At 39.0% G+C, this 21501-nt stretch overlaps 3 protein-coding genes across 4 annotated transcripts; all 3 read left to right on the top strand.

The window, feature by feature from the left end:
• Nucleotides 1-27: 27 nt before the first annotated feature.
• Nucleotides 28-4053, top strand: LOC110002123 (zona pellucida sperm-binding protein 4-like). Its single transcript, XM_065957388.1, has 8 exons — nucleotides 28-734; nucleotides 1110-1294; nucleotides 1389-1486; nucleotides 1874-2031; nucleotides 2113-2305; nucleotides 2401-2587; nucleotides 2702-2777; nucleotides 3126-4053. The coding sequence occupies exons 1-8, from the start codon at nucleotides 230-232 to the stop codon at nucleotides 3209-3211; spliced, it is 1488 nt and encodes a 495-aa protein (XP_065813460.1). The 5' UTR covers nucleotides 28-229; the 3' UTR covers nucleotides 3212-4053.
• Nucleotides 4054-4793: 740 nt separating this feature from the next.
• chkb (choline kinase beta) lies at nucleotides 4794-15821 on the top strand. Of its 2 annotated transcripts, XM_020657773.3 has the most exons (11): nucleotides 4817-5564; nucleotides 7405-7513; nucleotides 7667-7780; nucleotides 8359-8492; nucleotides 9321-9425; nucleotides 11003-11061; nucleotides 12797-12884; nucleotides 13043-13151; nucleotides 14173-14273; nucleotides 14384-14465; nucleotides 14594-15821. In XM_020657773.3, the coding sequence occupies exons 1-11, from the start codon at nucleotides 5110-5112 to the stop codon at nucleotides 14648-14650; spliced, it is 1413 nt and encodes a 470-aa protein (XP_020513429.2). In that variant the 5' UTR covers nucleotides 4817-5109; the 3' UTR covers nucleotides 14651-15821. The 2 variants fall into 2 exon arrangements, with proteins under 2 accessions (XP_065813459.1, XP_020513429.2); XM_065957387.1 differs by having other exon boundaries at nucleotides 4794-5564; nucleotides 7405-7780.
• A 96-nt stretch (nucleotides 15822-15917) lies between these two features.
• Nucleotides 15918-21477, top strand: LOC114921737 (kelch repeat and BTB domain-containing protein 11). Its single transcript, XM_065957386.1, has 9 exons — nucleotides 15918-16750; nucleotides 17574-17974; nucleotides 18065-18253; nucleotides 18373-18557; nucleotides 18675-19026; nucleotides 19128-19273; nucleotides 20439-20593; nucleotides 20740-20897; nucleotides 21061-21477. The coding sequence occupies exons 2-9, from the start codon at nucleotides 17726-17728 to the stop codon at nucleotides 21241-21243; spliced, it is 1617 nt and encodes a 538-aa protein (XP_065813458.1). The 5' UTR covers nucleotides 15918-16750; nucleotides 17574-17725; the 3' UTR covers nucleotides 21244-21477.
• Nucleotides 21478-21501: the final 24 nt, after the last annotated feature.

Here is a 21501-nt window from a genome sequence, read left to right as displayed (position 1 = left end):
GATATTTTGTTCATCAAAAAAATGTACTTTTGGCATTACCTGTATCTCTTCAGTATATCACCACAGACCAATCAGGAACTACAACATTTGATTGGCAGTAGCTTGCAGCAAATAGGGTATAGATTAACCAGAAGCAGGCTTTTACCAATACCTTATAAAAGTCGGCCTCTTTGCACAACAGTTTTCACAGCATCTGGAGTTGTTGCAGACCACTCTTTGCTGTGACGCCATGGCAATGAAATTGATTTGTGGTTGTCTTTTGGCCGTTGCCCTGCTGGGCTGTTTGGCTGACGCTCAATATCCCTACTCGAAGCCCCAGAATCCCCCGCTGCCCCAGAATCCCCAGCATCCCCCGCTGCCCCAGAATCCCCAGCATCCCCCGCTGCCCCAGAATCCCCAAAATCCCCTGCTGCCCCAGAAGCCCCAGAAGCCCCAGAAGCCCCAGAATCCCCAGAATCCCCAGAATCCCGCGCTGCCCCAGAATCCCCCGCAACAACCGCAGTCCCCGAGGCCCCAGAAGCCCCAGCATTCTCCTCCGCATTCTCCTCCATCATTCCCACAGCCAATACCGCAGGACCCCAGGAAGACGCCTCACACGCCGACAGAATCATTTCACTCATGTGAAATTCCCAACAACTACAAGATCCAGTGTGGGGCTCCTGGCATCTCTACTTCAGATTGTGAGAATATAAACTGCTGCCATGATGGACGCACGTGCTATTACGGCAAATTTGGTACGTATACTCTGTCTTCTAATGCAGTAGTTCTCAACTGGTGGGTTGGCACCCAAAAGTGGGTCGCGGAGCCGTTTTCAGGGGGTCGCGAAGAAAGATGCTGTCAAAAAGTCTATGAAGCAAGTTTGTTTCTTTCAGTTTCTTTTGTTCTATCTTGTTTTGGAACATCTGATGTCAAAACTGCACAATGTTTCTTTAAATAAATCTGATTGATTGAAAAATTACTGTATAAGAAAATTTGGGTCACAATTTTCATGACGGAGTAGTTGGTGGGTCCTGAGGCTCGACCAGTTGAGAACCACTGTTCTAATGGATATGTCCAAAAAAGAGTAAAGCATGAGTACCGGTTTTGATTTGTAACTTTTTTTTTTCCAGTGACTCTTCAGTGCACGAAAGACGGCCAGTTCATTGTGGTGGTAGCCAGAAGTGCCACACTTCCCAACATCGACTTGGAGACAATTTCTTTCTATGGAAATGAGCCAAACTGCAACCCTGTTGGCACAACTTCATATTTCGCTATCTACCAGTTCTCTGTCACTTCTTGCGGCACTTTCATGACGGTAAGGGTTACATCTCATTTGACTTTGATACTGGCTTTTCATTCATTTTTTTTATAGTTTGTAATAAATATTAAAACATGCCAATCTACTGCAGGAGGAACCAGGTGTTATAATCTATGAGAACAAGATGTCCTCCTCATTTGAGGTCGCTATTGGACCCAACGGAGCCATCACCAGGGACAGCCAATACGAGTATGTGATTTGTGTCTTTATCCCTGAGTGATCTCAACAGACTGTCTTTTGTTGAATTTGGTACAGAGATTTTGAATAAGTTCGGGGTGCCATTGGCCTAGTGAGTGGAACGCGCACCACATGTGCAGAAGCTGTAGTCCTCAGGGTGGGCGGCCTGGGTTCAGTACGGCCTGTGGCTCCTTTAACACATGTCGTTCCCCACTCTCGCTGTCCCTTATTTCTGACTCTGTCCACTGTCCTGTCTGTCAACAAAGGCATAAAAGCCCAAAAATCTATAAAAAAAAAAAAAAAAACAGAATTTGTCCGTTAGTTCAAAGTGATATTTTAAGCCCAACTCCAACTATATTATTCTGAATGAATGAAGAAGATCTTATTTTTTACCCTCAGGCTGCTTTTCCAGTGTCGGTATATTGGCACCACAGTTGAAGCTTTGGTCATTGAGGTTGGTCTGATCCCTCCACCGCCCCCAGTTGCAGCTCCTGGACCCCTGCGTGTCGAGTTCAGGCTGGCCAACGGACAGTGTATTTCCAAGGGTTGTGTCGAAGGTTAGTGTCAAAAATTGGTGTGTTTTTTTTCTGTATGAATTTGGAGTGACATGTTAACGACCAATCTCTCTGCTCGAACAGAGGAAGTAGCCTACAGCTCCTTTTACGAGGATTCTGACTATCCCATCACAAAGGTGCTCAGGGATAGTGTGTACGTTGAGGTCCGAATTCTGGAAAGGACTGATCCAAACATTGTTTTGACTCTCGGAAGATGCTGGGCAACTGCTGATCCCTACGCTCATAGTCTTCCACAGTGGGACTTGCTGATTGATGGGTAAGAGTAAGTGTTGGCCTGAACTAGAGATTCATATTACTTTGGTGATGCTTTACTTAGTCCCCCTGTTACACGGTTTCTCTTCTTTTTCATAGTTGCCCCTACCGCGACGATCGTTACCTGACCACTCTGGTCAGTGTGGATTCCTCATCAGGACTCACGTATCCAACCCACCACAGGCGTTTTATTTTCAAGATGTTCACATTCGTGAGTACTGGACCCGCCAATCCCGGCAAAGGAGGGGCTGCAGATCCAGAGTCTATGACCCCTCTAAAGGAAAAGGTATAAGGTCTTGCTGAAGAATTAACAGTTGTTTTCTTTATTTTTTTCTTCTTTTTAGTATCCACATTTTATATGTCTCCTTGCACACAAACATCACACATTTTTTCTTACCAGGTGTACATCCATTGTAACGCAGCTGTGTGTCAACCATCTCTTGGAAATAATTGTGAATCTAGATGCTTCAGAAAGAGTAAGTAGTGCAGTAAAGTTGAAAATACTGATGTAAACAGGACCACAACAGAATATGTCTTTCTGGTCCCACAGGGACATTATGGTTAGTGGTACTAAACTCTAATAATCTCTTAGCTGAAGACATCAAGTATTTGTATGCAAATATCTTACTTTCTTTTTTTTTAAAGTGTTTTTATTGTGCATTTTAGGGAATTTACTACTTGTCTTACTACTACTCATTTCAAGATTTTCAGTAACTGTACCAGCAAACAAAATCTTCATGTCTTAACCAACATGTCCTTCATCATCCTGTGTCACTTAACCTCAAGTCTGCCAGTAACTGACTGTTGACATGTATTTCACACAGGGAGAGACATTGCTGCTTCTGCTTCCAAGACAGGAAGACCTGATACCATTGTGGTTAGCAGTAACGGGATAATTTTCAGCGGATAATTTTCCTGGATGACAACAGTCAGTAACAAATCCGAAACGGAACCTTTCTTAGGGAAACCTCTGTTTTCAAATTCTTACTGAAAAGTGACTGAGTTTCAAATAAATGTATAAATTGCTGAGTGTGGTGTTATTTTTGGTGTCAGTCAGATCTATACAGTGTTCTGGAACCTTTAAGGAGTTAGCCTTATACTAATGTCTAGCTAAAGAAAATATATAAATGACCATGCCTCAACATAAAGTTACAGTATATTTTGAAGACAAAATTAGATATTGCTGTGTATTCTCACAGTTGTGTGTGTGTGTGTGTGTGTGTGTGTGTGTGTGTGTGTGTGTGTGTGTGTGTGTGTGTGTGTGTGTGTGTGTGTGTGTGTACAACAGAAACAGGAGCCTGCTAGTTTACTTTCAGGTCTAAAAGTAAACTTATAGCATTATTACAGCTATTATAGACTGAATTCTTCTTCATCCTCCATAACCTTCATCTGCAACATGTTAGCATGTTAGCATTCTCATTTCTGGAATATACACTCTTATTTCTTTGCAATAACAAAAGTGAAAACATCCATAATAAGCTATTTACCTCTGACACAGTGGAACATAGAATAGTAGAGATATTTTTTGCATGCAAAGGCATAAGGTTGTATTGACCAACAGGTAAAATAATATTCCCTTAAAAAAACACAAGATAACACATTTCAACAGGATGGCACATTTTAACTGTGAGAAAAAAAAGGGCTGTGGTTACATCACGTATTAGGTGCTGCAATACAAAAACAGCAGAGAGATGAAGATATGCCGCACACTTGAACAAATGCCACAAAAAAAAATAAACACACTTTAAACATATCAATGAAAACTGATTAATGACTCCATCAAAAAAAACAACATACACAGCTACATTAAATAGAAATTTTAACACATTTATCAAATTGTGGGATTCACCTTATGATCCAAAGCAACCAATCATGCCAGACATACAAAGAGTCATAGCCACTGACACTCACTATACCTAGCAGTATCTTATGATAGTTCAACATATCAATAGTGTAAAAGTCAAAGGCTTCCTACTAGGGGTTGGGACCACTTTTGGGAAGAAATGGGTGTAAAGAATCCCAAGTTGACAAAATGAAATAATAAAAAACGAAATAAAGTCAATGTTTTATATTTTCTCAAACACCCCCAATACTGTACAATAATATAACTTTTACAAATGATTTAAGACAACGTTTACTGAATAATGGTCAAGTGACAAATCCATTTCCCAAAGTTGCTTAATGTGTTGTCATATTAAATGTAATTTAAAAAACAAAAACAATTAAATTAAAAAATAACAATAATAATAATAATAATTAAAAGAAAACGCTACAGTTGTGTTCAAAAACAAAACAAAAAACATGTTAAAGTGCTTCATTTAGGTTAGATCAGACCCATTAAAAATAAATAAATCAATCAAATTAAATAAATAAATCTTTATTTAACGGATAAATAAATCTTTATTTAACGCCAATTCCCAACATGTTATTTCAAGACACTTTTCTTTTTTTGACACTTGTCTCGACCGTATTCTTTGATATATTTGCCGATTTATAGAGAACCTACCTTGTTCCCCTTTAATAGCACCACAGAGACACAAGTTGTTGTCATCGCCTACTCCATTACCCAGAATCCTTAAAGCGTACAGACGACTGACGTGTGGGACAACTATCCAATCGGCGTTGCTTGTAAACGCGGAAGTAGACTATGATTGGTCGTTGGAAACGCCTGTTTGTGCTTACTCCAAATCACAGTTCGCGGCGCTTGCGTGGAGGTGAAGCAGTCATATCAGTTGTAGTAGTAGGCTACTTTATAAGTGCCTATCATCCGCCCCCCTCCCACACACACACACACACACACACACACAGATGCGATTCCTCCTACCATCCAGCTCAGTTTGGCTCTTCCGGTTAAGTAGCTTCACCGGCGGTCTGCGTTTGTCAGCGTGTGTCACCCGCCGTGTGAGACGGACGTTTCCCGCGGGCCCTCCTCGACTCTTCTCCAGGAAACTCACGATGCAGTCGAGCCGGAATGTGACCAGCAGCAGTGGGAGCAGCGGCAGGGAGGAGGGTTTAGGGAAGGCGGATAAGAAAGGGCCGGGAAGCACGCTTGTTGTCACCGAGAGAAAGATGAGGAGCCCGAGTCCGCTGCCGTCGTTAGGGACAAACTGCGACGACGACTCGGAGGCGGAGTCTTTCCAGGACGGCAGAACCGAGGAGGTGGACCGGGACACCCGGAGCAGGGCGTTCACCTGGTGCAGGGACTTTCTGTCAGGCTCCTGGAAGACCATCAGGGAGGAGGACTTCCAAATCGGCATCGTCAGGTATAGAATAACAATAACAAGAACAATAACAATAATAACTTTATTTAAAAACACAGGTTTACAAAGCGCTTTGACAAACAGCAAAAACAAGAACAAACTAAAGCAAACACAGAAGAACATAAACAACAACAAGAACATAACAAATGCAAAATACAGAAAATAATTAAATACAATTCAACAGAAAAGAACCCAAAGTGCACGATACCCAACAGACATATAGAACCAGACCATCACAAGAACCATCACAAGAACCATCATAAGAACCTTCACAAGAACCATCATAAGAACCATCACAAGAACCAACACAAGAACCATCACAAGAACCATCATAAGAACCAACACGAGAACCATCATAAGAACCATCACAAGAACCATCATAAGAACCATCACAAGAACATCACAAGAACCATCACAAGAACCATGATAAGAACCATCACAAGAACCCAGGCAACATAAGAACCATCACAAGAACCATCACAAGAACCATGATAAGAACCATCACAAGAACCATCACAAGAACCATGATAAGAACCATCACAAGAACCCAGGCAACATAAGAACCATCACAAGAACCTTCACAAGAACCATCATAAGAACCATCACAAGAACCATCACAAGAACCATGATAAGAACCATCACAAGAACATCACAAGAACCATCACAAGAACCATGATAAGAACCATCATAAGAACCATCACAAGAACCATCACAAGAACCATGATAAGAACCATCATAAGAACCATCACAAGAACCCAGGCAACATAAGAACCATCATAAGAACCATCATAAGAACCATCACAAGAACATCACAAGAACCATCATAAGAACCATGATAAGAACCATCACAAGAACCATCACAAGAACCATCACAAGAACCATCATAAGAACCATCATAACAACCATCATAAGAACCATCACAAGAACCATCATAAGAACCATCATAACAACCATCATAAGAACCCAACAACACGAGCTGAGACCAAGAGGAACCAAAGATTTAAAAAGATGTAAGAAACTAAAAGCGATAAAAGTAAATAAAAAGAGAACAGCAATAAGAAGGTAAGAGCAGGAAGAGAAATAGAAACAAGTGAATAAATTATATTAAAAAAACAATAATATTAATAAAAATAAAAAGTAAATATAAACCATAAAGAGACTAAGTAAGATAAGAAAGTACATTGCATTGTGACTTAAAAGAAGATATAATTATGTATATCGCTTTATACATTAATGTCTAAAGGCAAGTAGTGTTTTGTTTGTGTCTCCAATGATCAATAAAGTTAAATGGCCGGCATTAAACTTTTATTCTTGTAATCCTATGCATTTTTTTTTCAATCACGTTTTTCGTATTTTGCATGGAAGAAAATTTTAATCTCTACATATTTATGTATGACTGTAAACTGGTTATAAAAATATCCGGTGATCTCCTTTTATAGGATTGAATAGAATATCATTACTTTATTGATCCCAAACTGGGAAATTGTGGTGGCAAATGTTGTGCTCATTCATGAAGCTTGATCAACAGGTTGGAGACAAAATTGTATAATATTGCTTCCTTTATTGGACATTTCCTTCCTAGCTATAATATGTTATAATAAACAAATCCATTGGTCCCTCTTTGGATTTCCAATTATTTCTGTAAGAAGGCCTCAGTACACACTTTTTAAGTTAACTATCATTGATAAAAGGTTGAATATGCTCGATTGCTTAATATGTGCGAACACTAAAATACTGTCTTAATACATTAATGTGGTGTCTGACTTAATATTCAAGACTCGATTCTGTGAAGACAAAACGACCCTTGCTCAGATGTGACAACTCAGGTGTTTGTGTTTTGCAGTGGTGGACTCAGTAATCTACTCTACCTGTGCAGTTTGCCAGACCATGTGAGCACTGAAGGAGAAGAACCTCGCAGGGTACTCCTCAGAGTCTACGGGGCCATCTTGCAGGTTGGTCTGTCTTGTAAGGGTCCTCATGAAATAACTTTTTCCCATGAATGTAAATGTGCGGCTGGCAAGAAAATGATTGATTATTTAAGTCACTCATTTTGTAATGTCAAAAGTACAACCTTGTTAATCCGGATTTGTGTTACTTTCATACAGGGCGTGGACTCTCTGGTGTTGGAGAGCGTGATGTTTGCTATCCTGGCAGAGCGAACTCTAGGTCCAAAACTTTATGGCATTTTCCCCCTAGGGCGCTTGGAACAATACCTTCCGGTATGAGGCACACTGAAATGCACACACGCACGCACATAGGGCGTTGTTTCTCCTAACCTCTCACTGTGTTTTTCTGACACGTCTTTTTAACTTCCATCCAACAAAAATAGTTACTGTTTTTATATGAAGTATTATTTTATTTTATTTTATTTTATTTTATTTTATTTTATTTTATTTTATTTTATTTTATTTTATTTTATTTTATTCTATTTATTTTATTTTATTTTATTTTATTTTATCATTATTATTATTATTTTATTTTTTACAGGGACATTTCATATTAATATACATTTCGGTAAATGTGCCAGAGTTAGCCAAAAGGCTAATTTTCATCTGTTGTCCCTGGGCAGATTTTATAAAAGGCTCCCTAATAAAAAAAAAAGAAATTCAAACATCACTAAAAGCTACAAAAATAGAAATATCATGACAGGTAAACAGCCACAGAGAAAATACATAAACCATTATAGAGTACTGTTTAGTTTCTATGTAGCACCTTAATAATAACGTAACCTATTCCCTAACAGGGAGGAAGAACTTGTAGAAGTAGTCATGGTTTTTTATTTGTCTGATTTTTTCAGAACACCCGAATGCGCACAGATCAACTTTCAGATCCAGCCATCTCAGCTGAGATCGCCACCAAGTTGTCCCGCTTCCATCAAATGCTAATGCCCTTCAACAAAGAGCCTAAGTGGCTATTTGGGACCATTGACAAGTAAGGACCCCTTGATGTCTCTCTCTCTCTTTCTTCTTTTAGACCACCTTCTTTTTGTTTGTTTGTTTTTAAATATATGTAAATAGCCCTGGTGGGACTTTATTTATAGCTTTTATACAATACAGACATACAAGATAGACAAGAACACCCAGCAGTATCACAAAAAATGAAAAGCAAAAAGAGAGGCAAGGGGCACACATCTAGATGTCCAAAGCTGACAGCAAAAAACTAATTCAAAAAGAGACCGCCCCTCTTTTAAAAACACTCCAGGGTAGAAAACAAACAAAAACAAAAACACACACATATGGGTCGGAGTCGGTCAGAATCATCAGTCAGTATGCCAAATAAGGCAGAGTTTGCACATAATATAGAGATAACATCGCAGCACAGACGGTGGAAGGAGCTTTAAACTGGTTATGAACCAGTTTTCAATTTACAGCGCTTACACCAGAAGAGTATGTTTACATAATTTCCCTTAAAAGCAAATATCAGCTGGTTAAAATCATGCAGAAGGACGTAGAAAAGAGGATGGCTGGAGGGCATGGTTGATATTGGAAAAACAACTTGCTCTGAACATTACAGTCATGCTGACCTTTACCTTGCTGTTGGCTTATTCTTTTAAAAACAGAGCTTTGATAGGGGCACTGGTTTTAATGCTTATCAAAAGACATGCCCCCCTTTTGGAAAGTCACAGTGCAGTATGTCAGCCTTGCTTTTGTAGTACACCTTCCAGGGTGTACTGCTCTTAAACAGGGGCCACTAAAATCAGCACAGAATGAGTCCTGCACAGCTGCTCTAAAAAGTAGTATTCTGTTCATTTCTTTTTAGATACCTGGATCAAGTGATGAAGCTTAGTTTTTTACGTGACGCTCATGTGAAGAAGTACAACAAGCTGATGAAGCTGGACCTGCCTGCTGAGCTGGAGAGTCTCCGGTGAGTTGGGGGCCCCAGGTTTCAAATGACACATTACTAATGAAGCGTATGGATTATATGCATGGTTTATATAAAGCCTTACACTGTAGGAAATAAGCTCTAGCATCCCCTCTGCCCTACTTCCACTAACCAACAGTGTCAGTGAGAAAACACTGCTATCCAGAGTTTTCTTGTCAGTTTGAGAAAAAATGCTTTGAATGCATGTAGCAAAACTATGATGCAATCACTATTGCCTAAGCCCTGTGCTCGCTTGTTTTTTCTTTTTTTCTCATATGTGTTCTCATATTACCTGCCCCACTGTAACTTCCATTTAGACTTCAGGCAGAGTTGTTGCTTTTTATTTTAAAAAAAATTACATTTTTGGACCAGCACCAAGAACAAATGGTTGGTTCCAAATGCAAAATTAAAAACAAAAAGGCGAGAGAGCATTTTCCGTGAGGGCTCCGAGACTCTGGAACGACCTGCCCGAGGAGATCAGTCATCTCTTTTAAGTCCCTTCTTTCTCCGACAAGCCTTTCCTAATTTTTGTTGATTTTAAAATTGTTACGATTTCCACTTTTTAGAATTCCTTTAAAAGAATTGTATGTATTTTACAATTCTTTTAAAAAGGGATTTTATATCTTAAAGTGATTTTTTTATTCCTTAATCTTGCCTTGTTTATTATTCTATGACCGGCCTGTGTTTATATTTGCTGTCCTTGTAAAGCACTTTGTAACTTGTTTTTGTAAAGTGCTCTATAAATAAAGATTATTATTTTTATTATTAACATGAACTTAACGAACATGAGAGAGAACAATACTGATGTTTAAGACGTGCTCGGCATGTTCTGGAGCCACATTAAACCCCTCTCAAGCATTGTTTTAGTCGTAGTTTATGTGAACTTCATTTGTTAAATTGAACTTGAATCAGAAAAAGAAAAATCAGATGAAGAAAAAAAAAATCTGAAAATGACATATTGATAAGGAAAAAGTGGACATGATGACTCTAGAATTTCCTCAGAGAGAGAGATGACATAATGTAATGTTTTCAGTCTTAACAGCTGACCTTTGTCCCAGTGCCTCCACGACTGCACTGCTGACTGAGTCCTCTGCAGTCTGACCTCCACAGCCATTATAAAAAGTGTTTATTGTCTGTGTTTATCTATAAACACACGTGTTATCTTGCAGATCTGGACTAGTCCCAAACTGAGTAAAATATAAAAGCTACTTAATCAAAGAGCAACAGTGAAGCTCATTCAGCTTTGAATTGTTTAGTTTATGAGACCTATTATACCAACTCTTTTATGTATTTCTAATTACACTAAAATGTTTCTATATACAATAAATAGAGTAAGTGTTTGCTTGTGTTTTGTTCAATGTAAACCGCCCATCGAGAGAGTTGAATTTGATTGGCTGCCTGTCAAGCTTGCACTGAAATAGTGCTAAATTAAATGTATTAAATACTAAATTAAATGTATTTTCCTGACACTTAATTTTTTCATAAACAAGTATTTTCACTGTCTCAGCTGCACTGACTATATATGGAAACATTTTCTCTCCTCACCATTTCTTTCTATTTGTCTATTATCTCCATCACAGTGCTTTACTGGCAGCGACTCCATCTCCGGTGGTTTTCTGCCACAATGACGTCCAGGAAGGTAACAGCTTATCCTTCCTTTTTATTGCTTTTTCTCTTTTGCACACCTCTAATATGTAGGTGATTGATCAATCCTCTGATGACCCTGTGACATCGCCTGGTAGAGCAGTGAATTGCATAAGTCAAAGGCAGGCTGTGGTTATTAATAGGGTCAGCTCACATTCAGATCCATCATCCTATCAGAGTGGAAGTTAGAGGGAATAGCTTACGGAAAATGAACTTTCAAAGTACAAAGTTACTAAAGAAGAGTGTAACACCTTCATATGTATACCTTCACATTTTTTACCATTGTGAGATTTGTACTACTCATTCATTCATCAGAACAGCCTATTTAGTAAATGGACTTGAGCTTGTAAAGCACTTTTCTAGTCTTCTGACTACTCAAAGCGCTTTTACACCGCAGGTCACACCTACACATTCACACACTGATGGTTGCTGTGTAAAGTGACCATCAGAATGAACTAATCCCATTCATACACATGCATACGCCGCTGACCAAGCAGTAGGATTCATTTAGGGGTTTAGGACACACCAGGGCAAGGGCAAGTTTATTTATGTCGCACATTTCAACAACAAGGTAATTCAAAGTGCTTCACACAAGACGTCAAAAAGCATCATGACAGAGGAAAGAAAAGAAACATTAAAATAGAACATTTAAAAATCACTGAAATTATTAAATCTGAAAATATGTTCAAATAAAAATAATTCAAATGAAATAAATAAAGTAAAAATATAAAAAGAGTTAAAAGTTACAGTGCAGAGTTAAAGTTTAAAATCTTATTAAAGCTGTTTAATGAAAGGCTGTGAACAGGTGAGTCTTCAACCTGGATTTAAACGAGCTGAGAGTTTCAGCAGACCTGCAGTTTTCTGGGAGTTTGTTCCAGATATAAGGAGCATAGAAACTGAACGCTGCTTCTCCGTGTTTGGTTCTGACTCTGGGGACAGAGAGCACACCTGTCCCAGACCACCTGAGCGGTCTGGATTGTTCCTAATTATTCAGGAGGTCACTGATGTATTTTGGCCCTAAACCATTAAGCGCTTTATAAACCAGCAGCAGGATTTTAAAGTCTATTCTCTGACAGACTGGGAGCCATAAAATATGTTGGGATCAAACCCATAACCTTCCGGTTTCGAGACGACCGACTCCACCCACTGAGCCACAGCTGCCGCATTAGTAGTTCAAATAAAAAGTGAAACACTGGAAGTCATTGGTAGGAGCTAAAGAAGATGACATACCATAAATACCTCCATTGTTCTCCCTAATGAAAACATACATACCACTCATTCATTCAGTCTACATATTACAGAAACTTCTCAATATAACAAATCATACATTTTTTTATAGACTAAGATATCCTCTAATTATTAATCCTAAACTAATAATCTAATAATCGTCCTAAACAACTGACAGGAGTGTGACAATCACAAACTACCTCATGCTCAGTTTGCACATATTAGACTCATTTTTTCCACAGTTTAAATTTTCTATTTGCACTCTACTGCCTTCAAATTGCCTTATTTTTGGTATATTTTGTATATTTCTATATATTATTATTTTTATTTGGCTATGCTTAATTTAATTTTTCTATTGTTGGCATTCATCGTGGACAGCAAAGAAAGAATTTCATTGTACAGGGAAACATGTTTCCTACTGAGCACATGACAGTAAACATTTAGAATCTTGAATGACACATCAGCATCAGTGTGGTTTTCTCACGTCTTGTTTGATGCGTCAGGTAACATTCTGATGCTGGAAGATGAGGAACGCACCTCCTCAGATAACCTCATGCTGATAGACTTTGAGTACAGCAGTTACAATTACAGGTACGAGTAAACACATTTGTTTTATTGAGGTGCACATCATCAGTATTGATAGCTTCTGTTTTTAGAAATGACTTGTTTGAGTTCATATTTGAATGTTTCCCCTGTGCATTTGAATAATAATGATAATGATGATGATGATGATTTAAATTTCTGTGCAGGGGTTTTGACTTTGGGAACCATTTCTGTGAGTGGATGTATGATTACACCTACAACAAGTGGCCCTTCTACAAAGCCACCCCAGAAGACTATCCCACCAGAGAGCAGCAGGTCAGTCCATACCACTTAGATCTGATAACATACCGTCTATCTAACTTTAAAGCTAACAGTGGCTCACATTACTCACAATGACGACATTCATTCAGAATGTAAGTTATGCTTGGTATAGAATAATATGATCTGACAAAAGTACTAGAAAATGTGAATATATATATAAAAGAAAGAGAGGTTATAGCTTCATGGTAGATTCAAAGTGATTTTTTCTTATGATATGAAAGTTAAAATAGTTCAGGTAGAGGTGATCCTTTTGATGGAAGATACAGCCTGAAGTTATTTGAAGGGGAATCATTCAGGAAGTCAAAGACGATATATTGCTTACCCTGAAAGACTTGTTGGTTTTAAGCTGATATTTACTATTTCAATATTTACTTTTCTAAACTCCTCCCTGTACAACTTGGCCTGATACTTAACATGCCTCTTTACTTTTTAGCATATTCTGTTTGATCACTGTCCGTCTTGTCCAATGAGTCCTCTTCACAATGATTTTATACATTGTTATCTTTTTAATCTTCATTTTATCGATTTGTTGTTGTGTAACTGTAAAGTTTAAACTCTGCTTCGTAAGGTGACTGAGTGTTTTGAAAGGCACCTAAAAATAAAATGTATTATTATTATTGATATTGGGTTTTTTAAATCAAAGATTCAAGGTTATATATTTATGGAATATAAATGACTTGTGTTATCGTCAAACAGCGCCCTCTACTGGTAAAAATATGCTCTTACCATTTCAAGCTTTAAATTAGGGCTCTATCAAAATAAGCCCAACATTCAGCAAATCACATTTTTAATTATTTGTTTTGTCTTGAAGGAGCCGTCCAGTTGTCCCTTATTATTGAAATAAAAATGTATTCAGAGAAAATCAAACAGAAAAAATTACGACGAAAAGCAAATGTTGAATATTTTCTGATATAACCAGAAGTTTGTTTTGTGACAAATAACGATGTTATAAATAAAAGAAAAATAGAAATCTTGTTACATGAATGTGTCACAAACCATGTTGCTTTGTTTCCAGCTTCATTTTATCAGAGGTTATTTAGCAGAGCAGAGACAATACTCTAACATCCCTATGGACCAGACACAGATGGAGGAGGACATGATCATTGAGGCTAACAGGTAACACGAGGTCATCTAACAAGCAACAGCAATATTGAAATATAAATTGTAAAGAGTTCTCTCAAAAATGATCTGTGTTTCTTCACCATGAGTGTTGCTTTGATTTGTAGGTACGCGTTGGCATCACACTTCCTGTGGGGCCTGTGGTCAATCATTCAAGCAAAGATATCCAAGATTGAGTTTGGATACATGGTAAGGACATTTCTTTCTCTCTTCTACAGACTCATACAAACACAAGCTGCACACACATCAATGTTTTCATGTATATAAAGTTAATTTGTCGTATGCTCTGCCCTATAGTAAACCACATTGTTTTACAGGACTATGCTCAGTGTCGTTTTGATGCCTACTTCAAACAAAAGAAGCTCTTCTCCTGATTCCCTCCATCACGTCTCATTCATCTTTCCTTTTCATTCTTCATGCCCTTGTTTCGTCGGTTATGGTTCCTATTCAGCCATATTTGAATGAAACTGCAGTCCTATGCAGCTTTGCCCATGACAAGCAAAGTGGGTTAACATTTGATCATGGTGCACAATCACATGCCTGCAGGTAGAACATTTTTTACTGGAAGGCATATTCCTATAGTGTGAAGGTTTTTTTAGAGCGCGTAGCTCTAGCATTGTATGTTGTTCTCTGGCAACCATCATTTGCAACAGTCAATTTTGGGCACCACAGATTGTGAAGTTCAGACAGTAAATCTTACTGTGATAGTTATTTTGTTTACTAAAGCAAATAGTTTTAAGTTCAGTGTTGAAGGCTTTTGGGTGTTGAGTCTTTCTACCTCACTTGTTTTCATTTTTTTTAAATTCTGAATTAGCGTGTATTGATCTTTAAGCCTGATGGAAAACACCATCCTTGTTATTAAGTGAAACACTCATCGACATGTCATTGTTAGAAGCCTTCTGTTTAATATAATGTCACTGTAATCATGGCATTTAAATCTGTAATATTTGATCTTAGAAACTCTTCAGACTGAACGTTTGTATTTTTTTTTTTTTAATTTAAATTTCAGACTGATCAGAGATTGTATGCTCTGATACTATTCAAAGCTTTTTATGTTCTTATGTATCGTAGCTTGGAATTTCCAAACATCTGTTTTTCTTCCTAACTGTAAAAATGTGATCATCACCTTTAATTCCCTTTATTATATCCAACAATCATTGAAAACTGTGTTGGCATTAAGTCACATTGTGTCTTTTTGACTAGACTGTTTGAGCTTAAACAATTGAAAGGGGGTGGTTTGACAAATGTTTGTACGTCTTTTACTTCCTGTATTGTTATTATATTTGGACTGCCTCCTGTATTTTACAGATTGCACTGAATAGTCATAAATCATCGACTTGATTCCGTCTTTGCTCATAGCTTCATCGGTTTACTTATGGGACGAAATTAGACGCTGAACTGTGCATCTTGAACTACCTGTATGTTTCTTTGTTTTTCTTTTTAAGTATTCATGTCCTACTAGTGTAATGTTCATTCTGCTTCTCTGTATTATGTCTGTCCTTCATGCACTATTAAATTATAAATTAAAAGAATGTTTGCTCAGAATGTTGTCGAGCACCGTTTCTTTCTGCTGACATTGTGTCAGTCTTAAAATACATGTTAAAGGCTTTATATGTGATTTTTTGATCCAGTAGATGTCGCCCTTGAGCACCAGCATGAAACCAAAACAACTGGCGCTGCATTGTTGTGTTAGCATGCTAATGCTAGCGATCTTTATTATGCTGGTATCTTCACACTGCATGTAAATTTACCTGAAATGAGCGTGATCTAGAAACACAGTTAAGCAGTGAGTACAGTATGTTATTCTTCTTTTCTCTAGTCCCTCAATTAAACAACTTTTATACACGAGGGGAGGAGTCAGCCGGCCGTCCGGGCGATGTAAACAAAGTGAAGATAGGACTCTGAAAACTCTGAAAACATCACAGACAGTGGGACTCGGGTGTTACACCCATTGTAGACAGTCATGACTCACAGAGTTATTTTCAGAGGATAAACTTGATTTCTACATTTAAGTGTGAAAAATCACATTTAAAGACTTTAATACATCAGGTGACTCTTGTTGTGGAACTGCATAGGCAACTTGAACTCCCCCCTGATGACGTGTAAAGCAGAGAGACAGAGACCATGACCATGTCCTAAGAATAACCTGGCCAGAGAGAAAAGCACAGCTCTTGAGATCGAGGGACAATTCTGAATTCACTGGATCTGTTGCAGAAAAAAACAGGAATTCTGAAGCCGAAGATAAAGCTGCGTGCTCATGTGCTCTGATCCGTCTTCTTTCACATGCCTTGTGTTGGGTTGAAGAGCAAATGGCCTTGGATTTACTCGTCTATGTTCACTTGAAAGAGGAACAAACTTCCACAGGACTCCGAAGTGACACTGATAAAACAAATTCCTTTAATCCACAGTTTTGTTAAACAATATTACTGGATGATTCAAAGTCAAGTTCTCCTGAATCAGTGAACTATACTACGGTAAAGAAACCATGTGGCTCGGTCCTCAACTGCCTGAAACCAGCCTAACCCTCCCACAGCACTAAAGAGCTCTCTCTCTCTTAAAGTGACAGTAACCTGGCTCACTGCTCTAACAGCAATACCATACTGCTTTTAACTTTACAGAAAATCCACATGGATTAAATCAAATTACCTTTAGCTGACTTTTAATACATTTTATAATTTAACTCATACAATGAAATCCCTAACATAAAGATTAACTTTCAACCCAAAAAGGCTTTATATGCGATTTTTTGATCCAGCAGATGTCGCCCTTGAGCACCAGCATGAAACCAAAACAACTTGCTCTACATTCTTGTGTTAGCATGCTAATGCTAGCGATCTTTATTATGCTGGTATCTTCACACTGCATGTAAATTTACCTGAAATGAGCGTGATCTAGAAACACAGTTAAGCAGTGAGTACAGTATGTTATTCTTCTTTTCTCTAGTCCCTCAATTAAACAACTTTTATACTCGAGGGGAGGAGTCAGCCGGCCGTCCTGACGATGTAAACAAAGTGAAGATAGGACTCTGAAAACTCTGAAAACATCACAGACAGTGGGACTCAGGTGTTACACCCATTGTAGACAGTCATGACTCACAGAGTTATTTTCAGAGGATATATTTGATTTATATTATATTTAAGTGTGAAAAAACATCACATATAAAGCCTTTAACATGTATGAATGTAACTTGGCTCCTACATGCCTTATTCTGTTGTTGCCATGCGATACTGAATCTCTGGTACTGCTCAGCTGTTCCGCGACTGACTGTTCCATCCTCTCTTTTTTTTCCATTTGCAGTGGCTGTTTGGAATTCTTCAGGGTACAGTGCCAGTGTTTCTGAATGTTTAATGAGAAGCAGTTGTTTTGTGAGTGTTACATTAGAAGTAATAATCCAATAACGTGTGTATTAAACCTGGTCTACAAATAGATCTAAAACACCATCGGGTGAGATGAGTCCCATCAGGCGATGTTTGGTGACACTTTTTGAGTGGATAATCTTGTGGCTGAAATGTGGTCTAACAAGACTTCAGGGTGTTTTTGCATCCAAAAAAAGTTGGACAATACAAAATAACATCCAAGATAGATCAGGTAAACCAGACTCGGAGAAGTGGAAAACCAATGACGCCCGTCGCACATATCACCATGGAGACGAAGGCGAAACCATGGTTACAGTCCAAACCAGCACACATGCATTCCATGTAGGTTAATGAACAGAAACCGTGTTGACTTAATAGCAAACTTAACAGGAGTTTACAGTTACTGTGAATTGTCGGTTCATCTTTTAAAAGGTCGACCTTGGGAGACTCTCGGAGTGCAGCGAGTACTTCCGAGCCTTATCCCAGTCCAGAATGAGAGAAACGTCAGAGAACCTCATCCACCTGGACCACGTGTCCTCCTCTGTGTTCTATCATTTCCTGGAGTTCTCCTTTTATAACAAATCTGAAATCCTTCCAGAGGAGTTGGCCTCACACATCCAGGTATCCAGGTTTTCAGATCTGCGTGTTGACTTATCTGAGCTTTTGTTTTCTCTATGCAAAAATTGAAATGTCATTCAAACCACCTCTTGCCTCTTGTCCTTTTTTTTCTGCTTCTGGAGGTCAGCTGTTACCTCCTGGCCGTGGACTTCCTCTCAAAGTGCTTGTCAGACCTGTCCGATGTCCTCAGCCCGGGTAACTGTTTGTCCTACCTGAGGCTGGCCCGGGAGATCTGCTGCGAGGAGCTGAAAACGACCGTGTTCACCTACCTGAGCAAAAACCTGCTGGAGGCACCTCACCTCATCAAGTACGTAACACTTAACTTTATGTTTACATGACGAGAATTAATTTGCATTAGCAACAAAGACTGAACTCGGGTTTTTTGGGGGGTTTTTTATCTTCTTGTCTCAATCATACCTTATAGGACTCTGAACGAAGAAGATTGGGCCGAGGTGGTGAGCCAGAGAACACAGGGAGGCCGACGTCTGTGCTGCCTCAGAAAGGAGAATCTGACTTCCTGGAATGACCCAGAAACAGAACTCGCTCGGCACATGTTCACTCTGAAAGGGTCAGAGGACAGCGGCGATTGGCGTCTGGTTACAGAGCTTCCTTTCCGAGCTGAGAAGTGGTGTTTCACCACAGCGGTCCTGTTTAACTACCTGTACATTATAGGAGGCTTCCGGCAGCGTGTGAAGAGAGGCTGGGAGTTCAAGATGGCTTCCTTTAGGTACAATCCATTCACGCGTACATGGGTGGCCACAGCTCCCCTGATTAAGGTTAGACAGTCGTTCAGCATGTGTAATGACACTTTGCAAGCATTTCTCTTTCTTTTCTAAAAACACTAATGAAGACTGACTCCAATCTGTTGCTTCCACAGCACAGACGGCACTTCAGTGCAGTGGCCTGTGAAGGCAACATATATGCTGTGGGTGGCTGGCACTTAGACTCTTTGGTGACTCCGGACTCTGGCACTGCTCTTTATACGGCTGTGGAACGCTATGATCCATGGGAGGACACGTGGAGGTTTCTGTCCTCTTTGTCAATGACTTTAACACTAGTTAGTGCCGGAATTCCATAACTACTAGAACTGCCGTAGCAGCCATTTTGACCGCTAGATTCTAATCTATGATCTCTCATGATAAATACCCAATTGAGAGATTAATGCATTTATTGTGTTAAGATATATTTTTAAAGTCTTTCTATGTGATTTTTCACACTTTAATGTAGAAATCAAGTATCTCCTCTGAAAATAACTCTGTGAGTCATGACTGTCTACAATGGGTGTAACACCCGAGTCCCACTGTCTGTGATGCTTTCAGAGTTTTCAGAGTCCTATCTTCACGTTGTTTACATCGCCAGGACGGCCGGCTGACTCCTCCCCTCGTGTATAAAAGTTGTTTAATTGAGGGACTAGAGAAAAGAAGAATAACATACTGTACTCACTGCTTAACTGTGTTTCTAGATCACGCTCATTTCAGGTAAATTTACATGCAGTGTGAAGATAACAGCATAATAAAGATCACTAGCATTAGCATGCTAACACAACAATGCAGCGCGAGTTGTTTTGGTTTCATGCTGGTGCTCAAGGGCGACATCTGCTGGATCAAAAAATCACATATAAAGCCTTTAAGGTCCCCTGCATCAGAATCATCACTGACCACGTTCTGAAGCATCTCCAAGGCCCCTTGTAAACTCCAACTTAGACAATTTCTCGATTTCTTAGCCAATTCTAATAACCTGTAAGCAAATTAGCACTCCAGACCGCTAAGCGACAAAGAGACATTGATGATAGTTGCTAAGAACCCAAGATGCATCTCCAACTGCGCGAAAATAGTATGGTGGGAAATGCCGTGAGGTCAATATGACCGCTTATGGCTGGAATAGGTAAAAATTATCATATTGTCTTTGCCTTTTTTATAATTTATATAAAAACTATTTAAAATGAAACTACAGACACTTTTAGGAGAAGTCAGGTTCCAGCAGAATTGTATTTTTTAATTCAACAAAGTTATTGCACATATACATTTCAAAACGGTCAAAATGACCGTCATGGCCGTTCTAGTGTTAAGAGAGCAGGTTTTTATGAATGACACTGATGAATTGTACAGATATTTTTCAGGATGATTTCCCTGCCCCTCCAGAGAAGCATTTTCACATTATTTGTGAACTAAATCATCTCTGCCTTTAGGTTTGTTTCCTCGCTGCCGCTCACTGACTTCCAGTTCACCATGTCCTTGTCCCATGATGTGCCCCTCGCCGCTAGCCTTGAACACTGTGTCTATGTGTTGGGGTGCATTCAGAGGACAGGAGAGAAACTTCTGCTGCAGTACAACACAAGAGAAGGTAAGGAAGAAGAGAACACTCCTGCATTTTTGGCAAGCGAAATATCGGTTCTTTTTTTCTTATTCTTACTGTTCCAGAAGACTTCTTAACACACTAATGTAAATGTATGAAATCAATGTGCTTCTGTATTTTCTTTGTCTGTTAAGACTCCTGGTCTGAACTGCTTCCCACCCTCACCAGAGCAGATGCAGACCTCCCTGCTCTTTACTTCCTGGGTGCCTCTGACAGGCTGTTTGTGATTGGTGGGAACAACTTAGAGAATGTGGTGACATCATTCTGTGTGCACTCACAGAGATGGGGAGAGGTAGAGACATGACAGAAAACAAACATCACTTCTTCCTTCGCTAAGTGATAGCTGAATTAAATGTTTGTCGAATAAAAGATGCCCTTCCTATTGTGATTATTATATACCCAAATAATATGTAAATAACAGTCGACGCTGAAATTGTGTCACTTTTTCCCTTTAGGTGCACGGGGCTGATAAAGTGGCATTGGCAGGACAGGGGACAGTTGTAGGAGACCATGTCCTGATGCCGAGTATAGAGCACAACACTGTTATAAAGATGGATCTGCAAACGCTCTCTCTCAAAGCCCTGCCTCATCTACCCATATATACCCGCTATGAATCTGTTTTTTATCTCCACTTTTAAAATACTTTTTTTTTATGTTTTGTGAAGTCCTGTTCAAATGTAAGGAGATATTTTCCCAGGGTCGGTGGGTTTTTAATCAATCAATCAATCAATCATTTTTTATTTGTATAGCATCAACTCATAACAAGTGTTATCTCGAGACACTTTATAAAAAGCAGGTAAAAGACCTTACTCATTGTTGTGTTACAAAAAGCAGGTAAAAGACCTTACTCATTGTTATGTTACAAAAAGCAGGTAAAAGACCTTACTCATTGTTAT

This window comes from Labrus bergylta, chromosome 7 (genome assembly GCF_963930695.1).
Source record: "Labrus bergylta chromosome 7, fLabBer1.1, whole genome shotgun sequence".
NCBI lineage: Eukaryota > Metazoa > Chordata > Actinopteri > Labriformes > Labridae > Labrus > Labrus bergylta.
Note: the sequence above shows the minus strand (reverse complement) of the source record. Positions and strands in the feature narration are given on the sequence as shown.